At 45.3% G+C, this 22,701-nt stretch overlaps 1 protein-coding gene across 3 annotated transcripts in view; it reads right to left on the bottom strand.

Moving 5' to 3' along the window:
* GALNT12 (polypeptide N-acetylgalactosaminyltransferase 12) overlaps positions 1-22,701 on the bottom strand; it is an 81,118-nt gene that overhangs the window by 39,251 nt on the left and 19,166 nt on the right. Inside the window, exons 4-11 of one of the 3 annotated variants that reach the window (XR_014247883.1) lie at positions 19,969-20,154; positions 17,084-17,201; positions 15,521-15,697; positions 13,304-13,435; positions 11,274-11,387; positions 7,610-7,787; positions 5,769-5,915; positions 3,644-3,778 (exon numbers count right to left, since the gene is read on the bottom strand). Coding sequence is in view for 2 of the 3 variants with exons in the window: in XM_082403992.1 (XP_082260118.1) it covers positions 3,638-3,778; positions 5,769-5,915; positions 11,274-11,387; positions 13,304-13,435; positions 15,521-15,697; positions 17,084-17,201; positions 19,969-20,154 (1,015 nt within the window). In the remaining variant the exon portion in view is untranslated. Of the gene's footprint in view, positions 1-3,073; positions 3,779-5,768; positions 5,916-7,609; positions 7,788-11,273; positions 11,388-13,303; positions 13,436-15,520; positions 15,698-17,083; positions 17,202-19,968; positions 20,155-22,701 lie in introns of those variants that run through there. The other 2 variants (XM_082403992.1, XM_082403993.1) reach the window with 2 other exon arrangements.

The raw sequence follows: 22,701 nt of genomic DNA, 5'->3' as shown, positions 1-22,701 counted from the left end.
GCCTTGGGAGACCCTGAGCAGAGAATCCAGTCAAGCCATGTGCAAGGTACTTCCCTGGTGGCACAGTGGTTAAGAATCTGCCTGCCAATGCAGGGGACATGGGTTCGAGCCCTAGTTTGGGAAGATGCTGTGGAGCAACTAAGCCCGTGCGCCACAACCACTGAGCCTGCGCTCTAGAGCCCGCGAGCCACAACTACTGAAGCCCGAGCACCTAGAGCCCATGCTCTGCAACAAGACAAGCCACCGCAATGAGAAGCCTGTGCACCGCAATGAAGAGTAGCCCCTGCTCGCCGCGACTAGAGAAAGCCCGCGTGCAGCAACGAAGACCCAACACAGCCAAAAAAAAAAAAAAAAGCCATGTGCAAACTTTTGACCTACAGGAATTGTAAGATAATATATTTAACGTTTTAAGCTGCTAAGTTACAAAGGCTTCAAAGCAGCTGTTTAAAATATATTCAAATAATTAAAGAAAACTATAATCAAAGAACTAAAGGAAAATATGCTAACAATGAGTCAATATATAGGAAATCTCAACAGAGAAACAGATACTACCAAAAAGAACCAAATGGATATTCAGAGTTGAAAAAAAATGACTATGAAAAATGACTACTGGAATAAAATGACTACATAGCTCAATAGTAGGTTTCATTTGACAGAAGAAATCAGTGAATTTAAAGATAGATCATCAGAAATTATCCAATTTGAAGAACAGAGAAAGGGGCAGAAAAAATATTTGAAGAAATAATGGCTAAAACCTTCCCAAATTGATTTTTAAAACATTAAATTACATTTCAAGCTCAACGAACTCCAAGTACAATAAATACAAACCACATTTACACATATCTTAAACTGCTGAAAGACAAAGAGAACATCTTAAAGGCAGCAACAGAAAAATGACTCATCCCATACAGGTAACAAAATGATTAATGGATGACCTCTCAGTCAAAACAATGGTGACACTATGGTAGTGTAATCCCAAATTCACAGTGCTGAAAGAAAAAACACCTTGTCAACTAGCATTCTATATCCAGCTAAACTATCTTTCCAAAAACTGAAAGCATAATAAAATCATTCCCAAATAAACAAAAACTGAGAGAATTTATTGCTAACATATCTATCCTAGATGAAATACCAAAGAAAGGCCTTATGCTGAAAGAAAATTACACCAGAGGGTTACTCAGATTCACAGGAAGTAATGAAGAGCATGGAAAATGGTACATAGATGGGTAAATATAAGAGACTGTATGTATATTGTATGTGCATATTTTTTCTTTTTCTCTTACTATTTAAAGCAAGACGTAAACCACTCTGTTACTGAGTTTATAACATATAGATATAACATATATGTCCATAATAGCACAGGGGAGGACATAGGAGCTATACTGATACAAATTTGCTAAATTTTACTGGAATTAACTCAATACTAAGAATGAAGAAGATTGTAATAAATCCAGGAAGCATAATATAATCCCTTAGGGCAACTGCTAAAAAAGTAACTAAAAAATATATCTGAGAACTTAACAGAGGACATTCTTATCCATATCATGCAGATGAGGAAATGAGTGCTAGCAGGTGAAGCAACCTACCACAGCTGGGGCTGGCCCCCAGGATCCTGCCTCCACACAACAGGACTGGAGGCCAATCCACACCTTCCAGTGGGGCAGGTGGAGACCTGCCCAGGCTGAGACTCCTCATCCATTAGTGAAGGGAAGATTCCTCAAAATATTGTAAATTGCCTTACAGTCTGAAAATATCTTCCTGGACACCCTGAATATTTTTATTAGTTCTTCCATCCTAAAAATTACCACATAGAAACTGCCGGAGAGTGTAAGAGGGATGACTTCTCAAGCAAAGCTAATTACCGGCAGTGCTCGGTGAACACACCCAAAAATGCTTGTGTAGACTCCCAGCACTCATTATGAATTTGATCAGCATTAATTTTCTGTCTGCCTGAACTGTCTTCCTATACCCTGGGAGGGGCTGACACCCCTTCAATGGAGCTCAGACTGACACTACAGGAAGGGCGGGAGGAGGGGGCAGGGCAGGACTTCTTACCTCCATTACAGGCCAAGGGGGCATCTCACCTGCTTTATAAGTTACCACAATGGAGGAGGGAAGCTCTGGCCTCACAGCATATTACATTTACAGGAGAACTGAGCTGTGCTGGAAGGAGTTCATATCGTATTCCTGCCTGCTGAGGAGCTATTTAATCCTGTAAAGATAAAATAACTAAATTATTTAATATTTATTTTTGAATAAACACCTACTGATGTTTACTGTGCTTCACATTTTATAAAGTGCATTTTTGAAAACAGAAATTTAATGAACCCATACTGTATGCCAGGGACTAAGCTAAGCCCTCACCTGCTCTATGTCATTTAATCCTCACAAGTGCCCCACAAGCTTGGTTTCATTATTCTCATTGCACAGGTGAAGAAGCTGAAGTTCAGAGTGGTTAAGATGCATCAGATTGATCCAAGCCAGGTCAACTGGATTTGTTCCTGGCTAATTGTTAAACTGCATCCCTCAGAGGGGAATGTGTAAAAAAGAGCCTGAGACAAAATTTGATGCTTTTTAATCAATTGAAGACATGTGTCATCTCTCACATCTGACTGACTGCAAAAACAAAGATTGGCAATGTTCTTGCTTTTTTTAAAAAAATCACTCATATTGACTTCATCAAGTTGACAAGATCTCAGAAGTAGATCTGGGATCGTTCACAAATCAGAATTATGAAGAGAAACTGCAACAGCTGCTGCGGCACAAAATCTAACATGGATTGAAATGACCAAATATTATTAATGAACAAATCTGAAAACTGAATTTCACATACAGCATTACATTTCTTCCTGACACTAATGTGTGATAAAAATTAAAAATGATATCAAAATGTTTTAAAGTCATTGTGGTAATTACTAAAAGTAGCCAGCCATCTCATAGCTAGGCATTGTCAGAAGTCCACTCTGTGCAGTTGAAGTTTATATTAGCCCAGGACATAAATTGTTCCCTTGAAGTTTCAGCTTTGGTGAGTGCTCTTTGACTAACATAAAGTTTTGACTATGACAGCAACACATAACCAAGTAGCATTCTTTATTAAATAAATCTAGATTAACTCAATGACCTGAAGGAATCAATATAATGTTCCAGTGTCCACCTATCTACAATGAGAAAAATCTAACCCAATGTTTGAGGTATTATCAATTTATGCAAAGTACATTGCATGAGTCTAACTTCCATGCAAACATCTTCATACCTGGGAATCCTTTCAAATACCAAAATAAAATATTTACCTTTTTGTTAAGGGGAATAAAAAGACATGACAGTAGAATATACATCTTGATAGAAAAATAGTTAAAGCTTTTAATTCTGTGAATACCTAGAGTTAACATTTTATGACTACCCTTTGAAAACAGGGTATTTGGGAACAATTTTAAAGTTTTCAAAATCAGTACAAAGCTTATTCACATTTTTATTAAAGCCAACATCACTTTCACAAATCACAAAATGATTTCCTTATGAAAAGAGGAGCAGCCAAGTTTTTGGTGTGTCTGTCTCTGTGCTTAGGTAAGTCTGTTAAACACGGAGTCCAGGGGCTCCCCCCATCTCCTCTAGATGGACTCCGTAGTACAGTGACATTTCATACCATGTGTTCCTTGAAGAACCATTTCTGACGATCTGAGTTGGTACAGTCTCGTAAGAGTGGTACAAAACTGTCGCTCAATTCCTTCCTCTCAGCCTGAACACATTTCTTGGACTGTACATGAAATAAAGAACCATCCTACAAAAGATAATAGACATTGGGTGTTCAAGATAATTATAAGCAATTCCTCAGAAAGTATCTTTTCCTTAAAATGTGTTGTTAAGTGCTCAGGGTGATTTTTATTATTTCAGAAATATTTATTGAGTAATGAGTGTCTGCAGGTATGAAGGCAGCCCATGACTGTCTGTGCATAGAGAGGGCCAGGCTTGTAGAAACGTATGTCATGCTTGTCTCTCCCCGGAGCTCTTCATGGGGTCCTTGACTCTACCGTCAGGGCCGATGGTGCCACCTGCTGGCCATTCTGGGATCGGTCAGACCCTATATCTCACCCTTACTGATGTTCTTTTCCTTCAGGGTAACCAGGACCAAAGATCCTTTACTAATCTCTTCCACTTCTCTTAGGTCAACTAATTCCATCTCTGGTAGTCTCTTTCTCCTATGTATTTAAGTGGAGAATCAGGAAACTTGGCTTTAGTCCCAGCTCAGCCACAGACCAGCTGGGTGAGAGGACAGGTCACCAGAGAGGAAGCGGGTTCTGCAAAGTATGCCAATTCCCAAACCCCGAAGGACAATGACCCTCTCTAACGCCTCTCCCATTTCTTCTTTCCCCAACTGTTGCTGAGTTAACTCGGCAAGTCTCTCCCCAAGTTCTGGAGTTTATTTTCTTCCCTCCATCTCTCTCTGGTGTAAGCTGTACAGCCCCAAGGAACTTCATCATGGTTGAGCAGCAAAAGGGCAGAACAAGTGGCATACCTGTTCCAGGGAAACAGAACCCTTGGGAATAAAATTAGATGCAAAAGAATCTCAATAATATTAATCTGGAAAGCCCTTAAAGGTGCTCATAAGTTGCCTTTAGAATAATGTGAAAGTAAATAGTTAAAACTTCCCTCCTCCCACCCTTCTAAAGAAACTTGCTTAAATGGTCACTGAAATTAAAGATTTTTAAGGTAAAATTTTAACGACATTTCAAACCAATTTCATGATTTCTATCTTGCATTACTCTTCTTTGAGGGCTTACAATGGCTTCCAGTTGGAAGAAAGAAGGGAAGGACAAAACTTTTGGAGTTTACAAAAATATTTTTCCCTATTATTTTTTATATCACATAGACAGCACTATGGTGCCTGGCTTTTCCAGGAAACCTTCAAATTTCGTTGCTAATCATAACACTTTCTACAGGAAAGCATATTCCAACTTCTAATTATACTTAGAATTAATCCATTTATAAGTAGTATAGATGAATCTTTCTATCCCTGGGGCCAGGCTGGGAATGAAAGCTTTCCATTGAGATAAAAGTGAACTAATTCTTTCTTTTGAATTATTTTCTTTGGATTTATTCCCTCAAGTGCTTTTTTAGTGAGTCTTTGGAGATGACTGATGTATGAGTCCCACTACGGGCTTACTGCAAACATGGTAGAGGTAGTGCCTTTCAGGCGTGAAATAACACCCAGTTCCAAATCAACAATAGCTCTTCTGATAGAGAACCAACTCCATCAGAGAGGTTTTCTTGGTTATTATACAAGTAACAATTAATGTCTATAGAGCTTTACAGCTTCCAAAGACTCTTTCTGGTCATACATCTACTCCTTACTAGAGGCAGACAAGGGTGTGATTATTGTCCCCACTTCAGAGCTGGGAAAAATGAGACACGGGAGTGGCTTCTACTTGGATCTAACCTCATGTCCTTACACTTGGCAATTTGTTTCTCTCGTTTGAACCCCACATGATCTCTGAACGCATCGGGGACAGCGCCTCTTCCCATTCCAGCCAGTCGCAGCTCAAAGTGTAAGGAGGTCAGGAAGACTGAAAGGGAGTGGACAGTGAGGAAAGAAGGAAACTGCTATCGGTGCTGGATGCCATGGGACCCCTTGGGGTCACTGTGAAGTTCCTGGTCTCCTGTAGGGGCCACATCCCTGAGACTTGCTAGGGACTCGCTTTACTTCCAGACTCCCCTCTGCAGCCCATGGGACCAGGAGTGACAGCAAGGAAGGTGTGAGACAGCTCCCTTACCTCCTGCAAGATGAACTTCTGATCCTCTGGGGTGGCTCCCTCGCAAAGATGCATGATGAGCACATCCATCCCGGCCTCCACCGCCACGCAGCCTTCCGGCTGGTGGGTGTTATAGCGTATTTCATTCTGGGACGTGTACTCGAAAAACTAGAAACAGGGCGGCCAACATGTGCCAGTTACCCTCTGATGTGCAAAGAGGGAAGTCTTTAGAAAGAGGGATGAGAACCTGGGGTCACCAGGGCATGGGTGCTGGGATCCAGCTTTCTCCCCTCACCCACCAACACCAGCCTGTGTCCCCAGAGCACCACGTGCACCTCTGGAGGGGTGCTTAGCAAGCATGAATGGAGGGGCCCTTTCCCATGCCCTTCTCGTTTGCTAGATTGTGAGGGCGGGGCTGGTTCCTGGGTCACCCCACACCCGCTGTGCCTATCCCCGGGCTGTTGCAGAACGGCAGGAAAGAAGATGGACCAGTCCCAGCACTCAGGGGCTCTCTGTGACCTTGATCAGCCACTTCCTCTCCTTTTCTTCATTCCTTTCCTCCTTCTTCCCCCGAAATATAATGGAGGCAACCATGCCTTGGAGACTATAAAGTTCTGTGCACAAGCAGGCAACAGAACTGCTAACAGGAGGACTTGTTCTTCAGAGCAATGGTTTTCCTACCCTAGTGTGCCTAGGGAAAATGCTGATTCCAGGCCCCACTCCCAAAGAGGGAATGAGGATTCCTTCTGTGTGAGATGGGGCCTAGGAAGCTGCACTTTTACACTTCTAACAAGACACGCAGCCACCCATCCACCCTGATCCATCCCCTTGCTTCCAGGAGATTCTGACACAGGTGACTGTTCTTAAGGCATATGGAGCACTGCTTCTCAAACAAATCTCCCTGAAAGCTGGTCAAGACAAGAGATGGGTTGGGGAGGGATGGGATGGGTCTGAGAATCTGCATTTCTAAGCTCTCAGGTGATGCTGATGGTACCAGGTGGGGACACCTTTGAGGAGTGCTATTCTAAAGGGGGTTGAAGAACCTGAAAATTTTAAGGTTGTAGGGGTCCGAATTATGAAAGCTTACTGTTGACCATAATGGGGCATAATATTCAAATGGAATTGGGGTGACTCCAGGTTGGAGGAAAACTTGAACCCCTCGTCTCCAGTGTCTGACACCTTACTTAGGACAGCAAGGCTTTGAAGGTCCAGAACCAACGCTTCGCTCTCTCCTGCATCCTCCGCTGGGCCCGTTCTGGCGGGTTTGCCTGCTTCCCGGGCCAGGGTTCTGTTATGGTCCTCAGAACTTCCAGGTCTTGCTCCCCTGCCCAGCTTGCAGTTCAGCACTTAACCCAGACAGATCTACCTGGGCCCTGACTGATGAAACTGCCCTAAAAACCGCTTTGCAATGTGGCACTACACATCAAATCCTATAATTTCATTTAAGAATTAATTCTGGAGAGACCTTCAAGATGGCGGAGGAGTAAGACGTGGCGATCACCTTCCTCCCCACAAATACATCAGAAATACATCTACATGTGGAACAACTCCTACAGAACACCTACTAAATGCTGGCAGAAGACCTCAGACCTCCCAAAAGGCAAGAAACTCCTCACGCACCTGGGTAGGGCAAAAGAAAAAAGAAAAAACAGAAACAAAAGAATAGGGACGGGGCCTGCACTTCTGGGAGGGAGCTGTGAAGGAGGAGAAGTTTCCATGCACTAGGAAGACCCTTTACTGGCGGAGACAGGGGTGGGGTGGGGGAGAAGCTTCGGAGCCACGGAGGAGAGCGCAGCCACAGGGGTGCGGAGGGCAAAGCGGAGAGATTCCCGCACAGAGGATCGGTGCCGACCAGCACTCACCAGCCCGAGAGGCTTGTCTGCTCACCCGCCGGGACGGGCGGGGGCTGGGAGCTGAGGCTCGGGCTTCAGAGGTCGGATCCCAGGGAGAGGACTGGGGTTGGCTGCCTGAACACAGCCTGAAGGGGGCTAGTGCGCCACAGCTAGCCAGGAGGGAGTCCGGGAAAATGTCTGGAACTGCCTAAGAGGCAAGAGACCGTTGTTTCGGGGTGTGCGAGGAGAGGGGATTCAGAGCACCACCTAAACAAGCTCCAGAGACGGGCGCGAGCCGTGGCTATCAGCGCGGACACCAGAGACGGGCATGAAACACTAAGGCTGCTGCTGCAGCCACCAAGAAGCCTGTGTGCGAGCACAGGTCACTATCCACACCTCCCCTCCCGGGAGCCTGTGCAGCCCGCCTCTGCCAGGGTCCCGAGATCCAGGGAAAACTTCCCCGGGAGAACACACGGCGCGCCTCAGGCTGTTGCAACGTCATTCTGGCCTCTGTTGCCGCAGGCTCGCCCCGCATCTGTACTCCTCCCTCCCCCCGGCCTGAGTGAGCCAGAACCCCCTAATCAGCTGCTCCTTTAACCCTGTCCTGTCTGAGCGAAGAACAGATGCCCTCAGGCGACCTACACACAGAGGCGGGGCCACATCCAAAGCTGAACCCCAGGAGCTGTGCGAACAAAGAAGAGAAAGGGAAATTCCTCCCAGCAGCCTCAGGAGCAGCGGATTAAATCTCCACAATCAACACAATCTCTGGAATACCTGAATACACACGAATCATCCCAAAATTGAGGGGGGTGGACTTTGGGAGCAACTGTAGACTTGGGATTTGCTTTCTGCATCTAATTTGTTACTGGTTTTATGTTTATCTTAGTTTAGTATTTAGAGTTTAGTATCATTGGTAGATTTGTTTATTGATTTGGTTGCTCTCTTCCTTTTTTTTTTTTTTAATATATAGATATATATATATTTTTTCCTTTTTCTCTTTTTGTGAGTGTATATGTGTATGCTTCTTTGTGTGACATTGTCTATATAGCTTTGCTTTTACCATTTGTCCTAAGGTTCTGTCTCTCCGTTTTTTGTTTCTTGGTTTTTTTTTGTAGAGTTTTTAGTGCTTATTGTCATTGGTGGATTTGTTTTTTGGTTTGGTTGCTCTCTTCTTTCTTTCTTTTTTTAAATTACTCTTTAATTTTTTATTTTTAATAATTTTTTTTATTTTAATAACTTTATTTTATCTTATTTTATTTTTTTCTTTCTTTCTTTCTTTTTTCCTCCCTTTTCTTCTGAGCCGTGTGGCTGACAGGGTCTTGGGGCTCCGGCCAGGTGTCAGGCCTGTGCCTCTGAGGTGGGAGAGCCGAGTTCAGGACACTGGTCCACCAGAGACCCCCCAGCTCCACATAATATCAAACGGCGAAAGCTCTCCCAGAGATCTCCATCGCAATGCTAAGACCCAGCTCCACTCAACGACCAGCAAGCTACAGTGCTGGACACCCCATGCCAAACAACTAGCAAGACAGGAACACAACCCCACCCATTAGCAGAGAGGCTGCCTAAAATCATAATAAGGTCACAGACACCCCAAAACACACCACCGGATGTGGTCCCGCCCACCAGAAAGACAAGATCCAGCCTCATCCTCCAGAACACAGGCACCAGTCCCCTCCACCAGGAAGCCTACACAAGCCACTGAACCAACCTTAGCCACTGGGGGCAGACACCAAAAACAATGGGAACTATGAACCTGCAGCCTGCGAAAAGGAGACCCCAAACACAGCAAGTTAAGCAAAATGAGAAGACAGAGAAACACACAGCAGATGAAGGAGCAAGGTAAAAACCCACCAGACCTAACAAATGAAGAGACAACAGGCAGTCTACTTTCCTGAAAAAACTTTCAAGAAGAAAGTTTTTCTACCTGAAAAATAATTCAGAGTAATGATAGTAAAGATGATCCAAAATCGTGGAAACAGAATGGAGAAAATACAAGAAACAAATACTGTATGCTAACACATATATATGGGAAAAAAATGGTTCTGAAGAACCTAGGGGCAGGACAGGAATAAAGACACAAATGTAGAGAATGGACTTGAGGACATGGGGAGGGGGGAGGGTAAGCTGGGATGAAGTGAGAGAGTGGCATGGACATATATACACTACCAAATGTAAAATAGATAGCTAGTGGGAAGCAGCCACATAGCACAGGGAGATCAGCTCGGTGCTTTGTGACCACCTAGAGGGGTGGGATAGGGAGGGTGGGAGGGAGACGCAAGAGGGAGGAGATGTGGGGATATATGTATATGTATAGCTGATTCACTTTGTTGTAAAGCAGAAACTAACACACCATTGTAAAGCAATTATACTCCAATAAAGATATAAAGAAAAAAAGAATTAATTGAGTAAGTCATCTGAAATGCAGATCTGTTGGTGTTTTTTCCCTCTTTTTTTTTTTTCTGACCAAAGATGTCAGTGGCAGGGTTATTTATAGTCACAAAAACAGAGAGGGAGGGAATCAGTTACCTCAACAGTAATTAATATAGCCACACAAAGGAATATCAAGGGGCCGTTAGGAATGATATTCTCAAAGGGTGTCTAACAACACAAGTAAAGTATGATTAAGTAATGGAAATAAGAGACTATAAAGCATGTAGACATTATAACAACTATTTAAAATACATAATACCAAGGTCATACATTAAAAGACATGGGGGGACTTCCCTGGTGTTACAGAGGTTAAGAATCCACCTGCCAATGCAGGGGACATGGGTTCGAGCCCTGGTCCAGGAAGATCCCACATGCCGTGGAGCAACTAAGCCCGTGTGCCATAACTACTGAGCCTGCGCTCTAGAGCCCGTGAGCCACAACTACTAAGCCCGCGTGCCACAACTACTGAGCCTGTGCGCCTAGAGACCGTGCTCCGAACAAGAGAAGCCACCGCAATGAGAAGCCCGTGCACCGCAATGAAGAGTAGCTCCCGCTCACCGCAACTAGAGAAAGCCTGCGCACAGCAACAAAGACCCAGTGCAGCTAAAAATAAATAAATTAATTTAAAAAAAAAAAAGACATGGGAAGTAAATATATCTTAATTATAATGGTGGTCGCTCTGGGTCCTGTCATTTACTACTTGCTTCTACTTTTTATATTTCCCAAATGTTCTGTGATGAGTATATATTACCTTTATAATAAAAAAAGTCGCATATTTAATGATTTAAAAACACACAGATTGGGCTTCCCTGGTGGCGCAGTGGTTGAGAGTCTGCCTGCTAATGCGGGGGACACGGGTTCGAGCCCTGGTCTGGGGGGATCCCGCATGCCGCGGAGCAACTGGGCCCGTGAGCCACAATTGCTGAGCCTGCGCATCTGGAGCCTGTGCTCCGCAACAAGAGAGGTCGCGATAGTGAGAGGCCCGCACACCGCGATGAGGAGTGGCCCCCGCTTGCCGCAACTAGAGAAAGCCCTCGCACAGAAACAAAGACCCAACACAGCCATAAATAAATAAATAAATTAATTAATTAATTAAAATTTTTAAAAAAAGGTTAAGATGGTAAATTTAAAAAAAAAAACACACAGGTTTCCCCTCATCTCCCTCTTTAAAGGCCCACACCAATGATCCCTTGAGCACTGAGCGTCCCATTGTCCATTGTCCCAGAGCTTGAGAATGTCAATCTATTAAAGAAGCAGCACCTACCTGGTTCTGACCCATCCCATGACAGTGGTACAGAATGACCTGATGTCCTGTAATCTGGTGTTCATTGGGAGGGTTATAGTCAAAGCAGTAATCTTTTAGTCCTTTGTTCTGGAGCTAAACAAAACATAAAGGCGTTTTAGTCCAGATTCCACCTAAGGCTGTGAGGGCGGGTAAATGGAGTAAGAGGAGTGGCTGCCTCAAGAACTGGACTCATTGCTAAGAGCCCCTGCCATTTCTAGTTTTACCCATTCTATACCACAGGCAGGAATCATAACCTCCATTTTAAGAGGATACACCTGAGGAGCAGAGAGATGAACTCTTTATGGCCTGAGAGCTCATACCACCTCATGTCTCATTAGTGCAGCCTTATTACTGCACTAGGCCAAACACAGCTGGATTGTCACCTTGCGTATGTACCAAGGATCTCCTGCTATTGCGCATCTGCAAAGGACACCCCAATTGAGAGACTCGGCATTCCACAGATCAGAAGTCCATCATTGTAGATTACAGGAACAGCATAATACAGAGCCAATGATTCACACACAAAGTCACACAACAGGTAAGCGGAGATACCTGAGTCTTGAATCCAGGACCTCAGACTCCAAGTCCAGTGCTCTCTCCATCACTCAACATTGCCTAATCTAATGTCATCTCTAAGGTACTTTTGGATCTAAATCCCTTTAATCATTCTAAGAGCAAAAAACCATGGGAGGTTCCATGCTCCCTCCTCCCTTCCAGGAGTCTCCAGAGAAAGACTCAAACATCTTGCAAATCCCTTTCTGGAGAGTTTAAAGAACCTCCTTCTGAACCCCACTCTTGCCCTGGCCCTTGTCCACCTTTGACTAGCCTGGTCCTGAGGATAAGACTCAGCCATATAGAAAGAAGAATCCACAATCCACTAGCTCATAAAACACAGACCAGCATGTTCTTGATGTCCCTTTGCTTGTGAAGGAACCTGGGAACAGGAGATGTGAATAATCAGAGCATCTTATATTTAGAAGAACTCAAATGTCATTAAGCCAAGTTGTCCCCACTCTTGACCACCAAAGAACCTCAACCTCAAATCAGCTCTCTATGTTCAAAAGATGTGGTCTACCAAAGAAACTACAAAAAAAACTAAAAAAGAAGAAAATAAAGGAGAAACCCCTAAAGATTAAAACAGATTGATTAAGCTAACTATATCAAGTTGGTGATAGACATAGAGAATGATTTTGAATGACTTTAGAGCATAGTATGTTTGACTACACCTCCTTAGTGAAATATATTTTATAAATAAATAGAGCTGCAAGAAATCTTAAACCTCATCAGTATCACAGTCAGTGGGAGGGTGGAGCAGAGAAGAGGGAAAGCAAGAGAGGCAAAATCTTGGTAATTGTAGAATCTCAGGGACAGGGTTCATTACACCACTCTCTCTGCATTTCTGTATGTTTGAACATTTTCATAATGCTAACTGAAATGAACACACCAATACCCTGCTTTGTATTTATCAAGACTTCCAGAATGGAACACAGCTCTTCTGATGAACACAACACAGAAGAGGAGGCCTCCCCAAGTTGGTGGAGTTTCAAGCAAAAGCCAAAGGTGCTGGACATTTTAGTTGACCTCATCCCAACAACATTTCTTTTAGGTTTTTTGAAATAACACAAGTGACTCTCCTTCTCTACTACTGCTTTTGTGGATCCCTGAGTTGGGAATTAGTAACTGGTCCAGTTATTGAGACTTGAAGTCATGTGATAGGAGTTAGTATAAAAAAATAGGACTTGGGAACACCAAGTTCCCAAGCCTCAGTTTCCATCTGTAAACTAGGAGGCTGTACTCACCAACTCTGAGATGCTTCCAGTGCTGACATTCTGGACCTGAGGCCCAGAGACTCAAGGGGAGAAGGAAGGACAGTGGATGAAAAGGGAGGAGGGGTGGGGGAGAGGCCAGCTGTCGCCATGTCGCCATGAAGGGGTCTTTCTTTCACAGGGTTCGTCAATCAGACCTGGAGGCCAGGAGCACCCTGCCCAGCATGGGCCCACCTCGCTCACCATCCCGAAGAAGCCAGGCCTGTCCTCAGGCACGTGCAGTTCTGGATACACGGTATTCAAGAACCACTTGAAGTCCTTACACTGGAGCTTTGCACGGAGCTGCCTCCTCTCTGTCACATCCCCAAAGGGTTCCTGAGAAAATGACAAAACGGTGAGCCCCTGCAGGCCATGGCGCTTCCTATCAAAGCCCCTCTCTCACTCACTCAGTAAGCTTTTACTGAGCACCTATTGTGTGCGTAGCCTGCACGGGGCACAGAGGATAAGGAACGGCCTCAGACATAGTTGCAGCACCTTAGGAGGAGAGACTGCTGCACAAACAATGACACCCCCAGGTGCTCTCACTGCAGGGAGGTGTGGCCAGGTACAGGAAGGAATAACACAAAGCACCTGCCGATGCGACAGGGAGCTGAATTCTGCGGCTGCACCAGCATCCCTGGCCCCATGTGTCATCCATGAGCGTGTGATCACAGACCAGGAACAAGTCAGTAGCACACGTATGTTATAATGTTCTGATTCACCACTGATACCTGAACACTCACTTCCAAACATAGGTAAGTATTCTAGAGGTAATTATGAATGAAAACCTTATATAGCCAATCCATTGAAGTCTAAATATATTCTTCGGATAGTAAGAGCAAAATGCTGCAATAATAAATACTTGTAGAAGTTTAGTTTTATGGACAAAACCAATGATTAAGAACTTCTGAATAATTAAATAAAGCAAGCATCTATTTAGCACAGCAAATGTGCAACCACAAGAGCAATGCTGCGTGCAAAGATATGACTGTCCTTGCATTATGACGTTCAACTATTAAATTTTGACAAGTTAAACATTTAACAAAATGGTAATGATAAGGAAAAACATTTGAATAAAATTTCAAATTTCTCCTTATTTCCCAGAAGTTCATTCTTTGACGAGAGTCACTATGCCCTCATCTTCAACCAAATATCCATCTCAACACATGGCCACTGGTCATTCAGACAAAAGGTGCATGCAGTGCCCCTCCTTCTAACATATTATTCTTTGGGAACCATCAGGAAGAGGGATCTGTGGGTTTCAGACTGGGTGACAGGGAAAAGCAGATGTTTCTACCCTGCAGCCCTGGGCAAGAGAGAGGAAACAATGACCCTGGAGCCCAGAGGCAGAGAGAGACCAAAGGGGAGGTCAGGGTGAGGGTCCCGAGGGTTCTGCAGAGCAGAAAGAGGTCCACTGGGGTGGACCCAGTTCTACCCGCATCAGCTATGAGGCTTTGGGCAAGTTCCTTAAATCACTCTCTCTCTGAGCTTCAGTGTTCTCACCTATAAAATGAAAATTTCAGAGCTACCCTGAAGGGCGGCTATAAGGATTCACAAGAAGAGAGTTTCATCAAGTGGCCAGGAAAGAGGTCTTGGGGCAGACCTTCTTGTCTTGCCACGTGGCTCCTTAGTTATGTGAACACAGGTAAGTGGGAACCCTGTCCTGGGGTGTGCAGAGGTGGCCTGTCAGAGGCAGTGGGGCTCTTTGCTAAAATGTATTTGTAACCCCAAAATCAACACTTGTGGTGTCTTCACGCTTTCAGTCATTCTCAAACATGACAGTCACCCAATGTGCATGTTCCCAGCTGAGGTCACGTCTCAGCTCTTGTCCTGAAAGCAAGTGTCCTGTTCATGGTCTATTTAGTGGCACGGTTTTCAGATTGTTCTGCACTGTGTTGGTGATTTCACTGTTTTAAATGGCCCCCAAGCGTAGCGCTGAAGTGCTGTCCAGTGTTCCTAGTGCAAGAAGGCTATGATGTGCTGGAGGGAGAAAACAGGTGCATTGTATGAGCTTCACTTGGGCGTGAGTTCAATGTAGCCAATCAACAGTGTATATTAAATAAATTATTTAAACAGAAACACACATAAAACCAAGTTATGTATTGATCGATCGACAAAAATGTTCACCTGCGAGAGGTTTGCAGGAATCTAACCCTGTACTTCCCCCACGAGCAATGGCTCAGTAGTTGGTTCCAAATTCAGTGACTGCAGTGACTGTATGGAGCAGTAACTACTGCGAATAGTGAGAATCAACTGTCTGTTGTTATTGTAAGTGAAGGAATAAAGTTTTCCCATACAAGTGTCATGAGCACCCAATTTCCTCTCTATTTCTGGAACTAGATCCACTATGGTAGGAGGACAGAATTAGCTGCTATTGTTCGGATGCAGCCAGATGGAGCGTGGGTAGGCCGGGGAACTCACCAAGCGGGCCTGGGGGTTGCGATGGTAGTAGAGCTCTTTAAATTCATCCATCCACACTTCAGCTGCACGGACACTGTTGGCCAGAGCCTTGTTGCGGGAGTAGGGAGCTTGCCTGGGGAAAACGTGGCCAACGTGCGAACACGGGTGTGTCTCCAGGGTCCCCCCGCACTGCCAGATCTGTACACAGAGCGGGGAGGAGGTGTGGGGTGGGGAGTGAGCGGGAAGTCAGCTGCAGGTCCATAACGCCCAGAGCAAGGAGGCTGGACACACGGAGGTCATGGTGAACACTGCCAAGGCCTCACCCTCCATGGGGCAGGGGGCCACTCCCCCAGCATACTCAGGACACAGGATGCAGTCAAAGAGCAAGAAAGCAGCCCCAAAGACAACTAAGCCATTGGAATCCAGACCCCAAAGTCCATGCACTAAGGCTCATGCACTTGACTCCTAGGAGCACCCACAGTGGACCTCGCTAGGAACTTAGTTACTTACTTATTATGTAAAGCACAGGCTGATTACCTGGTCTCCTAGCCATAGAAGATAGGAAAGCAGCAAGTAAGAAGAGAGGTTTGGAAGGGGGACAGGAAGAGCTTCTAGAGGCAGACAGAGCAGCCTGACACCTGGGGAAGAGGTAGAAAGACCATTAAAAGCACACCCCAAAACTCAGCAGGTGGAGTCATCTGGAGCCTTTTCATGCTGGGGCAAACGGCTGTGAATACCCCATTGTCCCCTGGATGTATGACCAAGGATAGCATCTGGTGCTTATAATGGGGGGGGGGTGAGTCCTCAGTGGAGAGTCAAAGCCTTGTTTATTAACTCTTTTAAAGCAGGAAACCATATAAAATATTTGCAAAGTTTTAAATTTTCCATTTAAAAGCACGAACATCGACATAAGGTTTTGATACTTAAAATGCAAGATTCAGTTAACTAGAAAATCCACCCAAATGCTTGGGATTTCCCAAAGGGGCATCTGTGGATCACATGCAGCAGAATCAATAGATGGGCTCATTACAAAAGGCAGATTCCCAGTCCCTACCGTAAATCTATCAAATCTGACTTTCCAGAGACCATGCCTGTTAATCTGCATTTTTAACAAGTTTCCCTAACAATTCTTCTATGTGTCAAAGTTTGAAAGTCACTGTGCCAAATAAAGAGGCTACTTTATCAAGCAGTCAAGCAAATCAAGGCTCCAAAACATGGGATCAGGAGGCAGGGACCTGTGTTTTAGTCCAGTCTCTGCCAGGCACTCTTTGAGTGACCTTCAGCCAGTCACTACCCGCCTCCGGCCTCTGTCCCTCCCCTTTGTGGAGTGAGAGGAAAGAACTAGGTGAGACTTGCAAGACCCTTTCCAGCCCCAAATCTATTAAAAGTGTATTTTTTTAAAAAGTTTACACAAGAAGACAGGCGTGATTACAGGATATGTGTGCCACTGTCATCTTTGAGGATCGTTGGATAAACTGCCAATATGGAGGAAAAGTCCACCAGGCTCTCCTAGCAAATACATCCTTCCCAGAGAGAAAGAGAACAGGTTAAGAATGAGTCCAAACAGAAGACTGGAATACTTACTCTAAAGGAGAATTCGAGGTTTTCTCCGCCCCAAACTTCCATTCCTGTATCATAAGACCCCAGGTATTCAAAATATTTCTTACTCACGGAAAACAGCCCACCAGCCATGGCTGGAGACCTAGAAGCGTGTGAATCATAATTCAAGGTAAGCAGCAGGAAACCATCACAGTTAGTTGAATCCCTTCTCACCACAAGCCTGGAGTCCATTCATCCACATAAGCATACCCTGAGTTCACGCTCTGTGCCTGGTGCTGAACTGGGCTGGAGGCACAGACGTGCCCCATAGCCCCTGCCCTGGGGAAGCTCGCAGACACCTCACCAGGCAAGCACAGAGCAAGGTGTGGGATGACTAAGGCCAACCTAGGGCCCAGCGGGAACGCAGAAGCAGCCATGAGATGCGGAGGGGGGCGGGTAGGGCTAAGTTTCTCAGAGGAGGCACGGTCTGCAGAACAAAGGGGAGTGAGCCAAGAAGAGGAATGGAATGGTCCTCCGAGAAGACAGGAGCATGAGCAAAGACCTAAGGGTGAGAGAAACCCTTGTACTTCTAGGAGCACAGACAACAAGGAGAGATGAGCAGAGAGAGACCAGGTTCTCAGAGAGTGGCAGGAGTAAGGGTGCGGTGGCCTTGCTCATGCAGTCACAGTGCAGCCCTCACAGACGTCCTTTAGGGGCCAGTAGAGGCCACTCTGGCATCTTAAAGCTCCCCAAGGGCTTGAGCCTCTCCTGCTGGAATGGCCTCCCCTCCAGGACCCACACGGCCAGCTCTGGCCTGCTGCCTCAGCCAGCCCTGTTTTCTCCCTGCCGGGTTCATCTAGGAGACGGCACTGGTTTCAGAAATGGCCCAAGGCTTCCATCCTACCCCCACAGAAAGCTATAGGGTCAACACACCACAGAGGTGCAGAGGAATAAATTTAAAAATGGGGAAATATATAACATGAAGAGCCTAACAGTTCAAAATTTTAAGATCCTCCAGCAGTGCTTCTGGGCCTTGACAAAGTATTGGCTTTTCCTGCACTCCAAGCTCTGGGCCAATGAGAACAGGACAGCAAGACTATGGAAGAGAAGGTTCTAGGCTACAAAGCATTTTCATGTGTGTTCATCCTAAAGGCTAGGAAATGGATAGGGTGGATATGTTCATACCTATTTCACAAGTGAGAAAACTGAGGCCCAAGGATATTACAGGAGGGAAAGGATAGCTGGCCACAAAGTCCCTGAGCATGTGCGTGCGTGCGTGCGTGCGTGTGTATGGGGGGGCAGTTCGTGTCAGCATCACAGGCTGCATATGTGACCCTTGATATGATCCTTCCTACTTGGTGCCTCAGTTTCCAAACCTGCTAAATGAGGGGTTGGGCAGGATGCCGCCCCTCAGGGCTCCCACAGAAGCTTACATGTCATCCTTGAGTCCTCCTCCCCTCATTCCCATTCAATTCCTCCCAATTTTCCCACCACAAAGTCTCTGGAGTCCACCATGTCCCTCCATCTTCTCCTGCACCATCATCTCTGAGCTGGAAGACTGCAACGCCTCCCAGTGGTGCACCTACCTGCAGCTCCACCCCCTCCAGGCCCCCACCCCCCATCATGTGGCATCCAGCACAGACTTTAAAGAATGCAACAGGCTAAATAAGGTCACTTCCAGCTCAAATCCCTTCAGTGGCTTCTGAACACCCACAGTAAAGTCCAAACCCCTTTCCTTGGCCTTCAAGGCTGGATATGACTTGGCCCCATTCACCTCTCCAGCCCTGTCTCTCAACACCGTCTCCACAGTCGTTCCTCCCCAGCCAGCACTGGGTCATCTCAAGGTCTGGACTCAGGTGGAAGGATTCAGAAGGCCAGCTGCCAAACATGGGTGCAGATCTATGACACCACTTCTGGGTCAATACCCCAGTGATAAAGCTGAAGTCCGACCTCCACCGGCCTGACTCCCATATCTGTCTCCCATTTGGTGCTAAACTTGGAAGGAGAGGAAGAAGCCAGACTATGACTTCAACACCTCAAGAATGAGGGCAACCCAGCACCACTTGAGCCTTCTCTTCTCAGACCCAGGCTCACCCACTGGCCAAAGTTGGCCCCTGTACCCCCAGGTCTACTCATCCCCGCAGCTCAGAAGGAGCCTGACGGTGTGTCCTCAAAATATTAGCCATGGAATTACCATAGCAAGTCCAGTCCTAGGTATATACCCCAGGGAACTGAAAACAGGCACTCAAACAGATAATAGTGTACCGCTATTCACAGCAGCATTATTTACAATAACCAAAAAGTGGAAATAACCCAAGTGTCCATCAACAGACAGATGGATAAATAAAATGTGGATGCATACACAATGGAATATTATTCAGCCATTAAAAGGAATGAAGTTCTAGAAGGACCTTGAAAATACTTTGTTAAGGAAAAGAAGCCAGACACAAAAGGATAAACATTGTGTGATTCTACTTATATGATGTACATAAAATAGGGAAATCCATAGAGATGAAAAGTAGAGTAGAAGTTACCGGGGGCTGGAGGAGGGGAGGAAAGGGAATTATTGCTTAACAGGTATAGAGTTTCTATTTAGGTTGATGAAAAAGTTCTGGAAATATGTGGAGGTGATGGTTCTACAATATTGTGAATGTGCCTGATGCTAGTGAATTGTGCATTTAAAAAATGGTTAAAATGGTAAACTTTGTTATACATATTTCACCACAATTTTTAAAATAAATTAAAAAAATATATATATATACACCAATATAAAATCCACATATATAGCAATGATTTTTAATAAAAGTAAACAAATACTCTGGAAAAAGAAAGGAGAGGCAACAGCTAACCATCCCTCCTGAGGGCCTTCACTGACAAGTTGGCCAGATGCATGCTCAGAGAAGGCACGCTCAGAGAAGTCAACCCCTGACCTGATGACATCGATGGGGGACCGCATGCGGATCCTCTCCCTCTCGGGAACCACGTGCCACGTGAACACCAGCCTCCAGTCGAAACCGCCAATCTGGGGCTCCCCAGCGTTCCCCAGGTACTCGAAGGTGTTCCAGTCGATCACATCGATCACAGGGCACACCACTGCCAACTCCTTTTCATGGATCCTGAAAACAGTCAGAACAGCCCATTGCTCCATTGTGTACAGGCAGCAGGAGGACAACTAGGAAACCTGAGAATTAATTCTCCTTAGCCTTCCACTAGAAGGAGAAACACCTGTCTGAGAAAGGCCTGCTTCTCTTATTCCAGGGGTCTACAGCCAAGCCAGCCCAGGCAGGTGAGCAAAAGGGGGCTGCTGGGCGGTGGGGGGAGGCAGGGAGCTAGGACTCTGGCCCTGATATGAAAAGTCCCATAGCTTTAATATTCTGATTCCATCTAGGGATAGTCTGGTTAAATTTGAATCCCTCTATGAAAGTCATGATGTCAAAATTAAAGCTAAATTTTAAAATGGAAAGCACATTTTCAGTTTCTGAAGACTGCAAGAGATTTCTTCATTTAATTAAAATGAAACATTTTCAAGTCAAGAAATAATTATCTCCCTATGAACAGAGATGCGCCCAGACCAAAAGGTCTGCTTTGGAGTTAGAAAATAAATTTTAATCCTGCCTCTTATTTGCTGTGTAACATTAGCATTGTCACCTAACCGCTTAGAGCCTGTTGCCTCATGGGTTACACTGGAAAAATATACCTACTCATAGGTTAATGTGGACTCTCTACGGGAATGTTTGTAAGAGGCTGGCAGAGAACCTGGAACTACTGCTATATTTTTCTTTTAACCTTTTTTATTATTAAACGTTACACATAGTGGAAAATGTGATAATTTCCTTTTGCAAGCATCAGCCTGTGCATAGTCTTCAGCAGTTCTCTCCACAATCATTCTTACAAGCCCAGCCATCCTTCAGCAGGCTTCCAGACTGTGTTTCTTTGCATTTGACAGCACACCAGGAAACATGAACTGAGACTGAACCATGTGTGAACACGAGATTTCTCTGGGTTACATTTTGGGGGCAGTTCTCTGGAATTTGAGACCTATAAATCATAAACTTGTGACTTGCAGTCCAGCTGGTTGGAACCATGGGTAGTCTACTTTTTACAACAGAGGGAAAAACGGGGGGAGCCTGCACTGGAGTAAAGAATTCTAAATCATGGTTAGAGAACGTGCAGGCCCAGTAGCAGTGGTTACTGGGTAGTGTTTCCTGGCATCTTGTGAGCCAGGGACCAGGGATGCCAAACATCCTGCAGTGTGCAGTCCAGCCCTACACAGCAAAGAATGGTTCTGCCCCAGATGTCAACAGCAGCTTATAAAATGCCAGGAGCATTACCCAGTTGATGTGACAACCAAAAACATCTTCCACTTCCAAAAGCCCCTGGAGGAAAGGGGTTACTGTGCCTGGTTGGGACCACCTGAGGGACAGTCTATGCTCCAGTGTCTCAACTCTGGTGCACCCTCAAGTCTTCAGGGAGCTTCTGAAACATCCAGAAAGCCAGGATCCACCCCAGAGATTCAGATCCAAATAGTCCAGGAGTTTTTAAGGTTCCCCAGTTATTTCTAAAGGGTAACCAGGGGAGAATCCCTTTGTCTCCAGGTATGGAGCAAGGACGTGATTAGGGGGAATGCTGCCTCGCTCTCTCCAAAGGGTGGGACGGAGTGAAGTGGAATTCTAGATGGCATTAATGAATCAGCTGAAGGGGAAAAGTGCCCCTACCATGACTTTAGACAGGCCTAGAGGCAGCCCTCTGTATGCACAGTGGGGGAAGGGGGGAAGGGTGAACTCACTAGTCCAGGTTCCAGAGTGAGCACCTAGCTGTCACTATGTTCTAAGTAATCTCAGAGTCCATCGCTGGCCTGAGGAACCCTGAGTCCTTTCTGCGGGTGAAGCTCACCAGAGCTGAGGGGGAGAATGAGGCAGCAAAGGACAGGGACAGCAGGAAGTGGCAGAGCAGAGCTCGGTCTCATGCAGGAAGAGAGGCGAGGGGGTCCCTAGCTCTTCCAAACAGACCCTGACAACCAAGCGTTGGATGCCAAGGGAAAGCAGTTTGCCAAATGCACAGACTCTGATCCTCTAGCCCTTCACCCACTCCACAGGGAGGGGACCAAACAGAGACCCCCCCAGACTTTCCTCTCCCACCCAGAGGAGCTCTGGGCTTGCCAGCTCAGCTCCTGATACAGAATCAGTAGGATGGAAAGGGAAAGAGAGAAGAGAAGAGAACAAAAGTAGGCCCAGGGGCAGGTGGGAGGGTGAGTGTAAGAGACTGTGGGACAGCAGGGGAAATATCCTTGAAGACACAGCCATATTTATACTTTCATGACTCTATAAAAAATATATTAAAACAATATTTTATGACTATATTGGTAAAAAGACAAACAATCCAGGCTAGATTCATTATTATATATTCATTATTATGATATTCATTTTCCATTCCGATTTTAAAAGAAATTAACATAAATTTTTTGGGGAGGGTCCCTTAAAGTTTCATGGGTGGGCCGTAGGTATTGTAGGTACTGCATGTAATGAATAAGTCAGCCCAGCTTGAAGGAAATACATCAAAATGTATACCCTCCAGGAGTGCAATTCTGTGTGATTGACCATATTTTTTTCTTGGTTGATCATACTAAGTTTTCTACAATAAACGTGAATAATAAGCAGTAATAA

The sequence above is a fragment of the Balaenoptera borealis genome (genome assembly GCF_965194805.1).
Source record: "Balaenoptera borealis genome assembly, chromosome: 8".
NCBI classification, from domain to species: Eukaryota; Metazoa; Chordata; class Mammalia; order Artiodactyla; family Balaenopteridae; genus Balaenoptera; species Balaenoptera borealis.
The sequence above is the reverse complement of the archived record's forward strand: the minus strand, read 5'-3'. Positions and strand labels throughout refer to the sequence as shown.